General features: G+C 37.1%; 1 protein-coding gene across 9 annotated transcripts in view; it reads left to right on the forward strand.

Moving 5' to 3' along the window:
- MAST2 (microtubule associated serine/threonine kinase 2) overlaps positions 1–17,773 on the forward strand; it is a 192,528-nt gene that overhangs the window by 130,744 nt on the left and 44,011 nt on the right. For 7 of the 9 annotated variants that reach the window (XM_040565047.1, XM_040565048.1, XM_040565050.1 and 4 more), the window contains 3 exons: positions 2,127–2,147; positions 4,714–4,792; positions 10,496–10,650. In XM_040565047.1, the coding sequence (XP_040420981.1) occupies positions 2,127–2,147; positions 4,714–4,792; positions 10,496–10,650 (255 nt within the window). The remainder of the gene's footprint in view (positions 1–2,126; positions 2,148–4,713; positions 4,793–10,495; positions 10,651–17,773) is intronic. The other 2 variants (XM_040565049.1, XM_040565052.1) reach the window with 1 other exon arrangement.

Consider the following 17,773-nt stretch of genomic DNA (forward strand, 5'->3'; position numbering starts at 1 on the left):
CTGAGGTGTATTGTAAGTGTGCTGATCTTGTTTGTCTTTGTGCAGACCTAGCAAAAATACCTAAATTAGGCATGCACTACTGCATTCATTCACTGCTTTCTGAGTGGTAACAACTTCTTAGTTTTCTCTGCTGTCTTGGGCATTAGTGTCAAGAGTACATTACTGCTCTAATGAGGAAAATAGCTGATAATTGAAACCGCAAGTCTATAAGAACTGCTAAAAGAAGAGCAGTATTGAAAGACCTGAATGCAAAGCTATCATCTGTCCAGTAGCGAATGCTAGACAAATGCTGGTCACACTGTATATCAAACTGGTGGAAAGAAATCTGATACTGTTAGTGACCAATTTAGTATAAGGAATAGGATAGAAAGAATAAAGACAGCTGAGAGAAGCAAACAAATGGAGTATTGAATTTCGTATCCTAGCAGGTAGGCAGAAGTGGATAGTGATACAGAAAGTTAAATTTAGTTGAGAAATAAAGAACAACAACAACAAAGTGATCCCAAACAGTATTTGGGCAGGAAGCAGGATTGCTAGATTCAAGTGTGGGGAAGATATTTTAGAATTGCTAAACTCTCCTTCAGCCGAAGTTTCTTACCTGGGTTAAGATTACCCGAGGAAGTGTCGTTCTCAGAGGAAGTAAGTTTTCTGAGAAAGACAAATTTAGCTCAAGTACTAGTTAGAGAAAGGGTAGGTCTCAAAACTTTAAAGAATAATGAAGGGTTAGGATTTGGAAGCATGCTGGGTTTATGAAATGAAGAGAGACGCTGCAGGTATACACTTTGTCTGGATGGCAGGTAAATCCTGGACTGTTTCTCCAGCTAGGTGATTGCTAGAAGACCTGGTGTCTTTGAATACTCTTTGAAGTAGACTTTGGTCTTCACATTATTAGAAGAACTTTATAAAATCATGTAAAATGTGAAGAGCTGGGTATGTATTTTCATGTTGCCTTGGAGGGGAAAAAATCAGTTATAGGTGGTGTTAGAATAATTCAAATGGACTCACTACATCCACTTTTATTTTTAAAGAGGTATCTGGGCCTGATTTGGGTGTATTCTCTGTGTTCTGCTGAAGTCAACTGAATTTTTACCAGTTTTCTCAGTTTCTGGAGTTCTGGACAATGGATTAGAGGAAGAAAATTGCAGCTGAAACTGTTGTCAAAGCTTAACATCATTTGTTGGCTGTTTCAGCTATTTCAGTATTACTGCATTCTAAATTTTCAAACAGAAAATAAGTTTTAATACTAAAACTCTGAAGAGTGCCCTTTCCTACTTTTCCAATTTTCTTACCTGATTTTAAAGAAATAGACAAATACAGGTTAAGCCTGTCCTAATAAGTGGTGTGGTTCATTTTACAGCGTGCATGCTACTCTGTATACTTTATCTGTCACTGAAAAGAACATGTAAGCACAGCTTGTTTTGGAACCTTTTTTCTATTTTCTACTTGTATTACACCCTGAATAGCTATGACAGCAGTAACAATACATACCTATTATATTATCAAGCTGTAGTATCAGAATAACTTCTGTTTCAAGTATGGTATTAAGTAATTTAAAATGTTTTGCTCTGTTACCCCAGACAAACAAATACTTTGCTGTACCCTTTTGATAAGCATTGTTTGGGTCTTAACAGAGTTCTTACCTGACTTCTTCCATTGCCATCAAATAAATGATTTGTTGCTAGTTTTCTGCCTTTTGTATTTGATGCAATTTCTTCTTTTGTTATCCTGTTTGGATATCTCTTGTGATTTTCGTTCTTTGATTATAGCCCTGTCATGAGTTGATTCTTGGGAAGCAGTAGGGATCACATTTGGAAAACTCATTTTATTTTAAAACCAATTTCGCTACAATAGACTGTGCAAGATTGTCCTTAGTTTAGCTAGTGCTTCATAATAAATCTCTTACTAGATACCCTTTCAATGACTATTTGGTCTCCACAAAGTTAGCATGTTCAGAAGTCCTCTTGTATTATTAAGGTAATGTATCACTGATTTTGTCCGTATTCAGTAAAAGCGATCTCATTGAAATACTAGTAACAGAATATGAGTTTGTTTCTATTTTCCAAAATCACACGTGCATCTTTTACTTCTCCCTCCCTCACTGTCATTGTACAATTTCTTCCATACAGCCACGGACACAGAGCAGACAGGTAACGTGTATCATATTGCTGGTGTATGTGTGTTTGTGAGCTAAGCTTCTGTGCAGCTGAGCACTAGCTTGTGTTCCTAACAAGTTCATGCTGTAATAACCCCATTTAGGCATTCAGTTTTTATTCTTTGATAATCAAAACAGAAAATCTTTTTATTTTGACCTAAAATGTTAAACAGGTAGTGCTCTGGGAGAATATGCTTTGTTCTTCTATCACCTTGTTTGGAAATGAATTTATGTTCATTAAATAGCATTATAGCTGCCATAAAAATACCTTGTTAATTAACTTATTAAAATGGCATTTTAAAGGCAAAACACATTGTTCCCATGTTTTTGTTGTTCTAAGTAAGTTTATTTTACAATAAATAATAAACGACCAAAAATTTTCTTTCCAAGTATCTTTTCCTGAAGCAATATTGCATAAGGTCTCTCTAAAAATAAATTTTTATTAACAAAACACTGAAGTAGCTTTGAAATGTTTTGCATAAATGAAGGAGGACTTTTCTTTTAAAGTAAGTCTTTTTCCCACTGCCTTTGATTTGCAAGATTTCTTCTCTTGTCCCACTTCCTTCTGCTAGATACAGAGCTGATATCCATTGTCCTGACTGCTTAGCACATTTCTTGCCTAGATTGCATCAGTAGAAAATAGCCCAAGCATGAAGAGGTGCACTGTAATTTTCTAAGGGAGAAGGATTTTTTTTTAACATTGTCAAAATGAAAATACTGAAGTATTTTCAATGCACAACTTAGGCTACTCAGTAAAAGAGGGGTTAGGCTTTCCTTTCACAAAAAATGAGTGATTTGTACATTCCTGTCTACTCTTTGAGAAGATGGGAACATACTGTCCTGCTTTGGGACTCAGGGTCCAAACTGAGGTCGAATCATTGACCAGAAGATCTCCCCAGTACCCCTGTGCATTAGAAGAAGCTGAATGAAGATCTCTGTAGCTGACAGCTGGTTTTTAGTCCCTGAATGCAGGACACAGTGACTTTGTAATGCTGGCCTTTGTTGTTTTTCAGGGTTGAGAAAGGAATTTCATTTCTCTTGGAATTTTTTGAGATTGTTCTTTTACACATATTTGTCTTAACAAGGAAAACATCACCTGTGGCTAAATGGGGTTTAGCTATAATGAATGCATGCATAGAAATCTGCATTACAGCTTGATATATTTTATGCATGATGCATGGATCTTTTTAACAACACTCTTGATATAATATTCTTTTAGTAATATAAAACAGTGGGTTTATTTCCCTGTTGTTCTAAAATAGGTGGCAAAGAGGAAGGGTATAGGTATTTTCAGGTATATGAGTACCTGATAATAAAAGGAACAAGATCTGGAAAAAATATAAACAGATCTGTGGGTGTGCAGTGAACTTTTTTCTGAAGATTGAGGCTTTGTGTGTTCATAGCAGGATGAGAAATACTACTGTGAAGATGATAACAAGTTTTTTATTAGCACTATGTCAAACCTGTACCAAGCATCCTATTTTATAATGCTCTGTGTAAATGGACTGATGAAATTATAACAAAACCCCCAAATCTTTCCAAAGCCAGTTAGAACAATGAACTGTTCTAATTCAGTTTCACTTTATGACCAGTTACTGATAATCTGCCCTACTAAAACAAACAAGCAAGGGGAAACTGACGTGAGGGAGACTTCTTTAATGCTCATCCCGACATCCAACAAGGCGTGTTTTTTAATTATAGGAAGCAAAATGCATTCAAGATTGAGGTGAACTCAGAGGCAGAAAAAGCACAATAGACTGAGCGGAATTGAGTACAATTTCCAACCTCACTGAGGTGGATTTTAGGGGTAGGAGAGGGCTTCATGGAGGATAGTACGGGTTCTTTACCAAGCATCTAATGTTGGTAAAAACACGATCCGTTCTGCAGTATCTCAGGGATGTTTTGGCTATTTTCCCTGATAGTCATGTTTCTTTGGCTATGATAAGTAAATAACTACTAACATTATACTGTTCAGAGGAGAAAGAGACCCTGGGTGTTATTTCTGTCTCTTCTGTATTTCAAATGCATCTGTCGGCTCTGTTCTGATCTGCTGTAGTGGATTTGACTCACAGCTGTGTCAGTGGCTGAGCTGGGCCAAACGCACTAAACTAGGTAAACAAATGAGTCTGCTTTCACTTGATTCTTGATCTGAAAACTTTTTTCCACAATTTTCAACATTATTTGGGAGACAAGGAACTGCATAGGTATAATAATTTTAGGCGAGACTCTTTTCGAAGAAGTTTGAAATGAGCTGATTTCATTTGTCTGTTCCTGAAACTTCAGTTTTTGCTCAACTGGCAATATTTGCAAAGCATATGCTTAATGCAGGAATCTGATGCCCTTTTGCTTTGTCTTTTCCAAGGTCCCTTAATTTTGCTCTTAAAACTTACCCTAGCTGCTTTTTCACAAAGACCATTCTAAATAGGATACCTGGTTTACCTGAGTATTTTAAGACTGGAATAAAAATGTGCAGTTAAGAGATTTGGGGGAAAGGTTTATTTCCCCCAAGTATTGACCACAATATATCTATCACAGTAATTTCCTTTGCTTCCTTTCCATAGAACGGATGGACGCCGCTGGTCCTTGGCCTCCCTTCCCTCATCAGGATATGGAACAAACACTCCCAGTTCAACAGTTTCAGTAAGTGCCCCAGATTTTTCCAAGCAATTCAGTTTGTACAAACACACCCTAACAAATCAGCTTCTGAGTCTTTACTAAAATATCTGATCTTTCTTCATTGTTTTGCTAACATTATTAAATATACTAATTATTTTAAAATTATTTTAATTATTGGTTCTGCTGCTTTTTCCTCCATTTCCCAGCTCCTATCATCTTGCACTTTGCCTTTTGTATTGGTGAAATCCCAGTGCAGCACTTGGCTCGACTGATCAGTTGAGAGGCACAATGTGTCAGGACTCTGAGACAGTGCATAATTACTAGCAAGCACTCAGCTTTTTTGTAACTGGGAAATGAAATTCTTGTCTGCTTTCAAGTTCTCAGTGTTAAAACCTGCTAACAGGCTAGCAGGAGGAAAAACTGATAATCCACATCTGTTACTCAACTTCAATAATTTGAATCTCCCAGTGACGCTTTGAATTTCTCACTTGTCATTAGAAAGGTTGGCTGCAGTTTACATGACTTCTTCAGTACTTTGAAAAGGCTAATATGTTGTTAATATCAGTAAGGCACTAACACCATTTTAACCCTTATAACTCAGATACTTTTTACAATGAATCTTATTCTTTAGTTTATGCAAATTAGTTGTTGTGGTTATCCACATAACAATCTTACAGAGAGACTAGAAACACTAAGGCTGCCTGTACAGACATAATTTAACGTGCTTTTTTATGTTACGGTGAGTGTCTTAAACTGTGTGGTCAAATACCGTTGCCTCTTTCCATAATACTTCTACTGATCATTTGTTTTATACCTACTGTTTAGATTATGTTCTTAATAATTGTAATACCTGCTTTAATTAGGACTCAGTACTCCATGAGTATTAATCTTACTAAGCAATAAATCTAAATGAGTAATAATCTTACTCTGAATGCAGCATCATTATTTTAATTCTGAGATGTTCTATTAAATTCATCCATAAACTTTTTAGTGCCTCTCAAACGCAATTTTATCTTCACAGTTCCTTGGGACATGAGTGTTAAAATCATTCTAGATAGGAGAAGAAATTGGAGTCAAAATTTTTAGGTATAAATTGACATTATTAAAATCTGTTTTTTGCAACATGAATATTGTCTGTATTGCTTCATATGTTCAGACATTCCTGTAGACTCTAGTTCGCACAATTTCGACAACTTGTTATCTTTTGTCCTTCAGGACAGGATTTTCTTATTTTTTGCCTCCTTAGAAAGCAGGTGACTTGATTTCTGTCTCCCCATGTAGGAGAAGGGTGTGTACAGATAGGTAGGCGTGAGAACAGAAAAAAGTGGGAGAAAATTTCAATAGCAACACAGGAAAAGGACGGTTCTGGTTTCACTGCCAAGCAATATTATTTATCAAGCACCTGAGAACAGGTTTTGGACCTCTGCTTTTGCCTTTGGAGTCTTAGGTTAAATCTCTATCAGCAGAAGCCATGGTTGTGTCCTCGTCTGGGTACAAGCACCATGCTATTAGAGCATGGAGCAAGTATTGTTACTTTCAGAATGGGTGGCATCCAAATAGTCAGATGATCGATAATCACTGAGAGAGCTTCCCAGATGCTTGTGAAGATGACACCTTTGGAGATCAAGCTGCCTGCAGTGTCTAAGCCTATCTCCTGGTGTGTTGAGTTTTCCAAGAAATTATAGTTTGACCAGCCTTGGGGTATATGTCCATGGAGAGAGCAAAACTAACAAAAGAAATCTATTGGAAATATCAGTCCTCGTTTTGAAATGGGAACATGAAAGCTACTTTTAGAAAGTTCTGAGTTTTCTGACATGGGAAAGAAAGAATATTCCTGTCTTGTCGTGTTCCCAGAAACAGCTAGATCATTTTGATTGAACCTTTCCAGGAAAAAAAAAACAAAAAACAACTTAGACATGTCACATAGAAATAATCAGTTCAAATTCTGTAAGTCTTGTAAAGCTGTAAACAGAAAGCAGGACAGTAATGAGAAACGTGGTGATAGTTGGATGTGGAGGTAAATTCACCTTCCTGCAGGGAAAGGATTAAAACCTGTGTTCCAAGACTTTTTTTTTTTCCTAAATGGATGAATCTTTACTCTCTTTTCCTTTTCCTGATTCAATTTTACACTCTCAGAAAGACATTGAAATGTGCTGTTTAGTAAGTTCCGAAGCAGTCTTGGAGGCTTTAAACTTAGGATAGGCTTAGAAATGTAATACTGCTTATTGTCAGAGTATTTCTTAGATTAGAATTAATTTGAATTGATCTTAATAACAATTCTGAAGTTGATAAGCAGAATTATTCCTATGTAGACTTTAAAACTGAAGTAAGAAGATGCAAGGGGTTTTTCAGAAGCGCACAGTGAATTAATGCCATGGGTGAGAACATAACAGAAATTTGGGCTTCTGTTTGGTGTGATAAGTCCTCTAGATCACCTTTCTTTTTCAAGCAAGATAGAAGGAAGGCAGTAGACCTTTCTGGTGTACGTATCAGTAGGAAATGAAATATGAAGAAGAATGTTTCTTCTGCGTTCTGCTGGCCTGAGTTTCGGTCTGGCAGTTAGAACTGACTTGCATCTCTGTGGTCATAGATCAGCTATTCTACCAACCAACCAACCAGCTGAACAAACCAAGGCACACACTTGTTTTAAGGTCAGTGGAAACTTGTAGATTCTTCTTTATTTTTTGATTCCAATTGATGGATGACACTTCTTAAAAAAAAATACATATTTATCCTTCATATCAATCATAAAGACCACATACATCAGGCCAACACTGAAAAAGCTGGAGAAAACCTTTCAAGTAAGATGTATATGGAATAGTCAGTTGAATGGGCCCATATACAATGATTTTTTAAGCATCTAGTTTGCTATTAATTTTCTAGATGCAGAGTAAATGTATAATACTATATTATTAGCTTGATTGTGTTTTTTATTTTTACTGAAGAAGAGTTAGCTAATTCTGCATCTGTAATTAAGACACCAGCAGTGTTAGGCTGCTGTAAATATTGAGTACACTGATGTGATTACATAAAAATTGATAATTCAGAAGTGTTTAGTTTTGCTCTTGTGCTTTCTCACTGAAAAGTTGTATGCCTTAAGGTTGCTAGAGAAGCCCTTGGCAGAAGAAAGTCGGTTTCTCGGCATGGTCTTTATAGAATCAGAGAACGCTTTGGGTTGGAAGGAGCCTTGAAGATCATCTAATTCCAGCCCCCCTGTCACCTCCCACTAGACCAGGTTGCACAAAGCCCCATCCAGCCAACACTTCCAGAGCTGGGGCATCCACAGCTTCTCTGGGCAACCTGTTCCTCACCACCCTATGAGTAAAGAACTTCTTCCAAAGTAAATAATTTCTTCCAAAATTATTTCTTCTGAATAATTTATTTCTGAAATTATCTTCAGAGCTGTCCTTAATTATTCCTTGGAATTACAAACTTTACGATCTAATTGCTTTTAAGGAGAGAAAGTGGAAGGACGATTTTGGTGGGTCATCCATGAGTTGAGTAACGCAGCTTCCCCAGTGACTTTGCTGTTGGGAAATGTGTTTTTTCTAGAATTTCAGGTTTGATTTTTCTCTTCTAACTCTAGTAACTAATAACTTGATATGTGCTAATTTTCCTAATGTTAGAGTTTTAGGTTAATTTTGTTTTGAATAAGAGATGCACTCATAATGCCAGAGCTCGAGTACCTGTTACTGCAGCACTTCATTAGCCAGTGTCTTTAGTACTTCTTGCTCTTCTGCAGGATTGGTTTTACTCATCACGAGTAGGATGTCATCTGACACACACCTTTTCTTTGAGAAGTGCTGCTGTTTTTGCATAAGCAGGTGCTTCTTCCCACTGTTTGTATTGTGTAAGACGGGTGATCAAAGAAAGCTCTGAAAGGCAAGAAGGGCTTGCATAATTCTGTAATACAGAGAGATAATCTTTCCTGCCAGATAGGCATAAGCAGAGTGCGCAGCAGAATTGCTGTGGGCAAAGGGCTGTCAATTACTCAGACTCTGTTTTGGCTTCAGTGTGGATTAGACGAGTGTAAGGTGATGCACCATCTGGGTAATTATCACCAGGTGGACACTGCTGCATGTGACTTCCCACCATGGTCCTTCTAGACCTGCCTGAAGTTGGAATTTGTGGCTCCCTGTTCCAGCTGTGCTTGGGGATTTCCTGCGGCTTTCAGGCAGGTTCTTTTCTGTGCAATGCAGAGGGAGTGGATCTGGGCTCTGGAGCAAATTATATTGTTATCAAAGAATAAGATCTTTAGGTTTATACGTTCTCACATTGAGTTCTTCATCTCAGTCTTGGCTAGAATTCTCTACAGATAAGAGTGTTAGGTGATTGGATCTGCAACAATCTTGTTTAGTTTTTCTTCAGTTCAAGTGTAACTGTAACTCTGTTGGCAAATTTGGATGCACCTGGTTTAGGTGATCTCAGAATATTTTCCTTATCAGCTGTACAAACATGCAGGACTCAATGAGCAGCCTTGTTAGTGTTTGGCTTTCACTGCTCAGCCATGCTTGTTAGCTTTCTTTTCCAAAAACCATCAACAGCAAATAAGTCTAGAAAAGCAAACTAGGTAAGTTAAAACTTTGGTCATACATATCACGTGATGCATAATTCCTTATTACCAATACTTCTGGTATTAGGATGCTTTGCTTACTAGTTAGAGCGAGGATCGTTGTAGCAAAAGGAGAAGTTCTTCCATTGGAAAAATGTGCACAAATGATTTCATCAGACTGATAAGAAGCCTCAGAACTTAGGTTAGTATGGTGTTTTTCATAAGGCCCATTGGTGTTATTCAGTGCTGCTCTGGTTATTTAGCACTTCAGAGGATTTTAAATTTGTCCTTACGTAATATATTTACTTATTTTTGAAAAATGGAAAGGGACATTGAAAATAATCAGACAAAAAAGTGCATTTTTTTAGTTGACCCACAGCTTTTTCCCCTGGAACATCCAACATTTGATGTTATTAACACTTCCCACAAATCCTGTTTTGAGCTCAGGTTTCTTTAGGTTCAAGAATTAAATCTTTTTCATGTCTATCATTATCACAGGACACGTCATATAAATTTATCGACTTATTTAAAAATGGATGAGCTGCTTTACTGTTTGTAAAAGGAAACTATTAATCTTGCAACTCTACAAAGTCAGCTGCTTTCATTTTATTATTTCCTACCTGGTTAGAAAAGAAGCCTGATGGGTAAAGAAAAGGAGAAATAAAATGGAGATCATGGAGAAATAAAATCCAGACAGTAGCAATTTCAATTGAGAGCCAATAATCAGTAAAAACTCCTGTGTCTACACAGCTCCATAGCATTCTGCATGCCAGTGAAACTCCTGAGCTAAGAGAGCATGAGGGAAAAGGAAAGTTGCTCACCACTCCAGGAACCTCCTTGTCCTTTCAAGAGTAGCACTGTTGTTCATGTATATTCCGTTCTGTCTCCTAAGAGTAAATTACCTTCGTGATCAAATGTGACGGTTCCAGAATCAGATGTATTGCTTCCCTAGCCTGTTCCCAAAGTTGTCCTGATCTCACCAGTTCTGTCATTGTACACAAGGTTTGGCTTAGCCTAAAGAGAACATTTAAAAAAGAGGCACCTGGTCTGATAAGTAGCTTTCTTTTCCGCTGGAGTGTGCAGTGTCTGGCAGAATCCGTTCCTCCTCCATTCATTAGCTGACCCCTATGCATGCGTTTAGTGCATTTCTTTTCTGTATTTTTTTCTGTACTCAGTCATCATGCTCATCTCAGGAGAAGCTGCACCAGCTGCCCTTTCAGCCCACGGCAGATGAACTTCATTTCCTGACAAAGCATTTCAGTACTGAGAGCATCACTGATGAAGAAGGGCGCCATTCTCCAGCCTTGAGACCTCGATCTCGCAGTCTCAGGTGAGCTTCAGGTTATGTTTATTGAATATTTAAGACGTTGGACACGAGTATTGCATTTCCATGTGTGCTTTCAGCTCTAAGAAGAGTAAGAAAAAGTGGTTTTGTTTTTTTTGTTGAATGTTCTTGAATTTACTGAGCATTGACTCCACCTCACCTAATCAGAAAGAAATGGTTTTTATTTTACATTTAACACTAAGGATTTGAGTTGCAATATGGTTAGTGTAGTCTGCTTTGTATCTTCACCATAACTCTGTGAAAATGTGATCCAGAAGCATCACAGACTAAGCCTGTAGGATGTAGATTTCCTTTAGTGAAGTTTCTTCTCAGAATTTTGCTGCAGTCATATAAGGAAGCTATTACAGTCACAGTTAATAACTTTTCCAGCGGTGCTTCTAAAAGAGTATGAAAACTGGAGTCGATGAAGTCAAAACCTCAAACAGAATTGCACCCAGAGCAGTTTTGTAATAGCACTGAAAACATTTCTTCTGCATTAGCAGTTGAATAATTTTTACTGTTGCTTCAGAGAATTGGTTCTTCAAAGATAGCAATCCAGTGGTTATTTCTGCAGTTGACTTTTTTCCATACTTAAAAATAGAAGCAACTAGAACCTAATCTTTCACAGAATTACGGAATGATGGAGGTTGGAAAGGACCTCTGGAGGTCTTGTCCAAACCCCTTCTCGGGCAGATTGCCTTAGGCAAAATGTTCAGGCAGCTTTTGAGTATTCCACAAACTCTCTGGGCAAGCTTTGTTCCAGTTCTCTAACAATTATTTGAAAAAAATATATGCGAAAATCCACAAGCCATAAGTTTTTTATGTGTTTAGTGCTGGACCAAGTAAATAAAAATCAAGGGATGCCTACCTTCCACAGCATCTACATAACCTTTTGTTATGAAACAAAAAGGATTTATACAAGCAGGGGACAAAGAGGTGAAGCATCCCTTATGCTCCTCATCTGAGAGTATCAGAGGGTGGGATATCACTTTTAAATCAATGGACACAATTGAGTAGCTGTCAGCTGGAAACACTGAATCAGTGTGCCCAGCTCAGGACTTAGACTGGGATTTGTAATAGAAGTCAAATAGTCCAAGACAAAATGCCTGGTGAGTGTTGTGTCATGGCAGAGCTGACCCCTCATGATTATTCATAATTATTTGTGTGTTCTAAACTGCAGTGCAGGCTGCATGGTAATTGCATATGGAACTGCTAAGTGCAGTTACACAGTAATCTACAAGAGCAGGTAAGTACTGTAGGTAGTAGCGCACTTAGCCTGTGATCTCTACAAATTGCCATGTAGTAAAAGAGTAGCTGTATGATTTGTACTAAATTGTTAAGTCTCCTACAGTAGTCCTACTTCAGTCTTGCTGCTGTCACTCTTAATGCTATCACTGATCAGTGTAGCTGTGGTAGTACTAATTAGTCGTAGATAAGACAGCTACTATACATAGACAACCCATCACTAAAGTATTTATTGTCCTAACACAGACATATTGCTGTTGGAATAATGAAGTATAAAACACTATTCCTAATGCAAGAATGATGTAAACAAAGACATGAAGAGCCTAATTCTATTTTTTCTTGTTATTATGAATTACTAGCTTTTTGAGATTTTTTTCCTCTGTGAGCCAATTTAAAAGCAGAGTTATCAGGTTTACAATTTGTGACAAGATTAATTCAGCATGTCATATGACTGTGATTAATATTCATTTCTCGAATGCTTTCTCTAGCCTTCTTGGGTTTTCAGTGTGATAATGGCCAACCTTTTTGGTATTCCAAATTTTAGCGTCAAATTTTTTTTTTAAGCTTACTGTTTCTGATTTGCTTTTCATTTTGCTTATTGCTGGTACTGTGATGCTGTGTGACTCCAAAGCACTTTTACTACTACCAAACATCCATACTGGCCCTTGCACCTCAAAGGAAAATTGCTCCAATTAGTTGTATTGATGTATCAGTGTTTGCATGAGTTAGTACTCTATTTGGCAGGGGGTAGCAGCTGTCAAATGCTGGGACTGTTTGTTGTTGTTGTTTTGTTTGTTTTGTTTTGTTTTGTTTTTGAGGGCTTCTGTATCCCCAGAATTTTTCTAAAAGCATCAAATCATCCTTTTATGGTCCTAGCTAGAGTATTGCCTAGATAGAACTTTTCGCTAGATAGAACTATGTTCACTTCTTTTAAAACAATCCTGGGCTTTACCTGAAGGAGATCTTTTTTTCCCAGGAGTAAAATGCATGGAGAGTGTGAGAATTCACAAACTTGGCATCATTACTCTTTTTAAGTTAGAGAGGTGCTGCACTCCATCTTTTCCCAGTTCTTGTCATCGTTCAACAGTTGCTAACAAGTGTGAAAAGTTGGAGGTAAAAGTCGGGCTGACTGATGTCTTTCAACAGCTGCTTTTGTGCATTCACTCTGCCCCCTGATCTGCCCGTTTTCCTTGATCTCATTTCATATTTCAGTGTAATGCTGTCTAGGGAAAAAAGATCGAAGATTGCAGCAGTGAGAATCTTTATATAGTTGAAGTAGATGAGATCACCCTTAATCAAATGTGCTCCTTCATCAGTTTGCTGGGCAGTGCTGTTTAAATGCAGTCCTCCGGTCTGACTTTCAATGTGCTAGATCCTGCCGCTGAGAATATACAGAGACAATTCCTAGAAAATGCCAGTTACTGGGAGAAGCTTCTGACAAAAAGTATCCAAGATGGGAACAAAGAATAGGTGTTGCAACACCACACTGGTGGCCCATACAGTCCATTTTTTGTCTTAAGAATTGATCTTGCAGGATATAAAGTTCTCTCATCTCTCAAGCATCAGTTTGAACCATGTGAGTAATCTGCGTGGTTTCAGCACTTGATGCTGCTGCTTTCACAAAGTGCCCAATGCCACAAGCTACAGAGGAGAAGGCGGTGCTCCACGCAGAGCAGGGGTTCACGCAGCCACGGATTCACCACAGAAAGATAATAGTTTTATATTCCTAAGACTAAGGCATGTATTTCTTACCCAAATGTATTCTAACTGTGTTAAAGATGATGTTGACCCATTTGTTTTCTCTCTCAAGACAGTGAATTTTGTGAACTTGAAGTTGTTTAGAGTGGTGATCAGTTTTAAATTTAACTGGGTTTCATTCTGTGTCTTTATGGTCTCCTCTTATGAGGAAAAGTGGGTATTTTTACTTGACCTCTGTACTGCTTTTTACTTTACTTTATAGTCTTTTCTGTCTAAAGCAGTTCCAGTCTTTGTTGGCATGCACAGAAGAAATAAAAAAAAAAGGTTTGGAAAAAAATGTGTTGGAAAGAGAGCTAGTTGCAGTTCCTGTGTAAGACTGTAGAAAAAAATCATTAGTCCTTGCTTTCAAAGTGATTGAGATTGAAATGCGTTCTCTCTCCCCTAATTTTCACTCTCACCCACCCATCCCTTACACCCATAAGGCACTCCTAGTATAACTAAAGGCTTGTGGAAGACAGTTCTGCAATACAAAAACAGCTGCAAATAGCATTTGTCCCCAGACTAAAGGTAGCTAGAAGCTCAGTGTTTGTAAAATTAATTAAAAAAGAATGATTCAGAAAGTGTGTAAACAATTTCATCCTTTTGCAAGCTCAGAAATGACTTTTCAAAGCGCTCTGTGAGAAAGGTTCTTACTGCTCTGTTTCATCACTCGCCTGTTCCATAAAAAGACTGATTGCTGTTTATTTTACTTTGCCTCAGTTTTCCTTTTTGCTAACAGCACTAGAATAACTGCCCAGCATGGACTTTCTGTGCTGTTTGGTTTTGGTTATGCAGAAAGAAGGATTCTTGAAAAAACACTGACAAATAATGTAGAGTTCCACGTTTAACTTTCTGCAGTTTCTTCGTCTGCAGTATAGATTTTCACTCTCAGGAAAACTGTATTTCACAATTACCATGTGTGCTGTTTAAATTCAGACTCTAGTAGATGATTTTTGCTCTACTGAGTTCAGTTCTCTGTTGCTCCTTGGCTCGTCCAGAACAGGACTAGGCCCCAAGGCCTAGTTGCTGTGGTCTGTGTGAGGTGCTGAATCAGATTTTTCTGCTCTGAAGTTTGACCAACAGATGGGGATTGGCCATATTTGATTCTGCTTTACCTTCTCTCTCTCTTTTTTTTTTTTTTTTTTTTTGCAGGGGGACTTTTCTGGCATCTAATATTAATGTAATTTCTTTGAGGACAAATATTTATATATTTAATTCTTGGGGGAAGATGGAGGCTGGCACTGCTGAGCTTCAGCAAAACATTTATAGTTACTAATTCATACAACTTCAGCTCTCTAGTTTTACAATTACTTGTTTTTTGTGTCTGGAAATGACAAAAGTGTAAGGCCTATGATTTTAATTTTCCTGTGGACATTGGCTTCTATAATATGGTATACATTCATCCTAATTAAACCTCCATGTGGGGTTAAAGCAGAGAGGAGAACAGAGCTTTTAACTTCTCTGCATTTTTCTAGTAAATACAGCTGTCACTGTGAAGGAAAAATACCTATTTATAAACAGCTCAGTTTTATTTAGTCACTGCTCAGCTGGCTTTTTGTAAGATTTAATTTATTAATGCACTACTTCTTGAGATAGCTGTCTATTAGCTCTTTTCACTTTCTAGTATCAGACACAGATACGTGAGTTTTGACAAGCTGAAGTCTAGAAGCCTTTGTGGGAGAAAGATGTCACTGGAAGTCTACTACCACATCATTTCATGAAGTGGAGGGAAGGGGAAGAACAGAGTAGTTTTTCATTTTGCTGTTAAGCTTAAGGGGACAGATATTATTCTTCTAATGTCTGCTCTGCTGAAATGAAAAACTCCTTGACAATAATAATTTCTTTGACCTACCCATCTACACCAGGAAGAGAAAAGAAGCCTGCTTTTTGTCTTGAAATGTTATGCACGTGCACAGTATGTGTCCTGTTTTACAGAAAATAATCTGTTCCTTTGTGAGGCTTGAAATGTTAGACTGGTTTTGTACCATATATGATTTTTTTGTGCTGTGTAGATGTGAGAAGCTTTTGCATTTGAAAAGCTCTCATGCCAATAAAATATATTAGATCTATCTTTTTTTTTTTCCTTAAAAAATCTCTTATATTCTCCATTGGTAGCATTCAGTTATCTGCCCAGTCCCGTTTTTTTTTTTTTTTTTTTTTTTTCATCTGGTTATGTCTCCAACATGCTATAAAATCAATAATCAGAAGTGCCTGGCAGCCAGCCTTTGGTTAGTTACTCACTTACCCGCATATTTTTTTTTGTAGTTTCCTAGGTTAAAGCTCAACATTTAAAAAATTATGGTGCATTATATTATGTTGCACTTCTTGCTGTAGTCAGCTAGACGTTTAATTTGACATGTTATTTTAGATGAATTTTATTTAGAATGACAATTTGAACCTTCATCCTGGGTTCTATTCTCAGTTGCTTGAATGCTCTTTCATTCTAGGTGGTAAAAAATTAAAAATAAAATGAGTGAAAACTGCCAGTGCCCGAGGAGGCTAAGGAATTTTAAGAGTTTACTTGCCAGTCAGTAAACTCTTCTACAAAGAAAATAAGAATTGTTTTGTTTCAGAATTGTAAAAAACAAACAAAAAACAAACAAAAAAACCCACTATCAGACTCAAATAATTTTGGCTGTTCTTAAGGAAATACTCCAGCTGCTGGCAGGACAGCTCAAGAAGCATGTCCTCTGTATAGCTATTATCTTCCTACATTTGTACGAATAAAGTGTTTTGAAAGTAAAAGGAAAAAATATTCAAGAAAATATATTCATGTTTTGTTGTAGCGCTAAGACACCAAACACTTAAGCATGCACAAATTTTACTAAGACTACTTTAGAGTTAAAATGAGGTATATATGTGCCTACATAGTTCTGTAGTTAGTATCAAAGGGCTTATGTATCCTTGTAATTTATACGTCACTGAAATCACACAGAGCAACAATTCATTATAGAAAAATAAATTCTTTGAGAAATATGTTCACCAAATCTTTAGTTCCCGATGAACTGCCAGTAAAAAGATGTCATGTGCTTGTACTGGTGTGTTTAGTCTTGGAGAAAGAAGAAGAAACATAGTTAGCTAGATATGTAGGGAGATTTGCTCCTAAGTATGACACTTTTTTATATCACTCTTTGAAAGCTCTTACCCTTGCTTTTATTATGTCACACATTCTGTGCAAATACTAATGTAAGTTTCTTTATACAGAATTTTTTTCTTGATCAAAGAGGATATATTCTTGTTGAAAAAAAACAACAATAAAAATGTGTTTTTACTTGTTATGAGTAACCACTGAACATCCAAATCAGTTTTTCTCTTGTAATGTGAGTTCAGTGAGACATTTAGTTTGAAGTGCATTTTCCCAAGCTGAGGGATAAACCTTAATAAAAACAAGACACAATCTAATTCATGGAATTCCAGTGCCAGGCATGAAAAAGAGATTGGTGTTGCTATATTCTGTGAGCCAGTGAGTTAAATTTTCTCTGAATTGTAAATATATATTCCCAAAAGAATGCTTTTCCTTTAAATAGGTTAGCGGCAAGGTAGTAACTGTAATGCATTCAGAGTTTAAAATGCATTTATTCCATTTAGAGAGATCCATTTCATCCTTCACAAGAAAGTTTAAAATGTTTGAACGGATTCAAAATAAAATTGCATTTTTTTTATATATTTAGAGAAAATATTTTTCGCAATATGTGGTGCTCTTAAAATCATGAAGACAATAATCATATTATTGGTCCAAATAATTGAAGCTGTTGCTTGTCTTGAATGTTAAAACAACATCACCAGAAAAATGAGATGCTGTAGGCGATCCTGTAGCTGGGGATTATCTGCATTACCTCACCCTGGCTGTCCTCAGTGGTGGAATGAGTCAGAGCATTGCATACCATCAGATGTGATGAAATGAGATGCAACTCTTCTTTAAAAACCACCCAAACAGTGATATAAATGCAGTTTGTCAAGATTTACTGTCCTTTTTGTGCGTGTGTGTGTGCCTTGAAGTTGCTTGCTAACCTATGCATACATGCATATGCATCCATGGTTTAACGTGCCCAAGGGAGTGCAGTTCTCATGAAAGTATTCTGTTCCTACTGCTTGTGGTATTTATATATAAGATTTAGCTGAATAACACTGTTCGTGCATCCCTCCA

The sequence above is a fragment of the Cygnus olor genome, chromosome 8 (genome assembly GCF_009769625.2).
Source record: "Cygnus olor isolate bCygOlo1 chromosome 8, bCygOlo1.pri.v2, whole genome shotgun sequence".
In the NCBI taxonomy this organism is placed as follows: Eukaryota; Metazoa; Chordata; class Aves; order Anseriformes; family Anatidae; genus Cygnus; species Cygnus olor.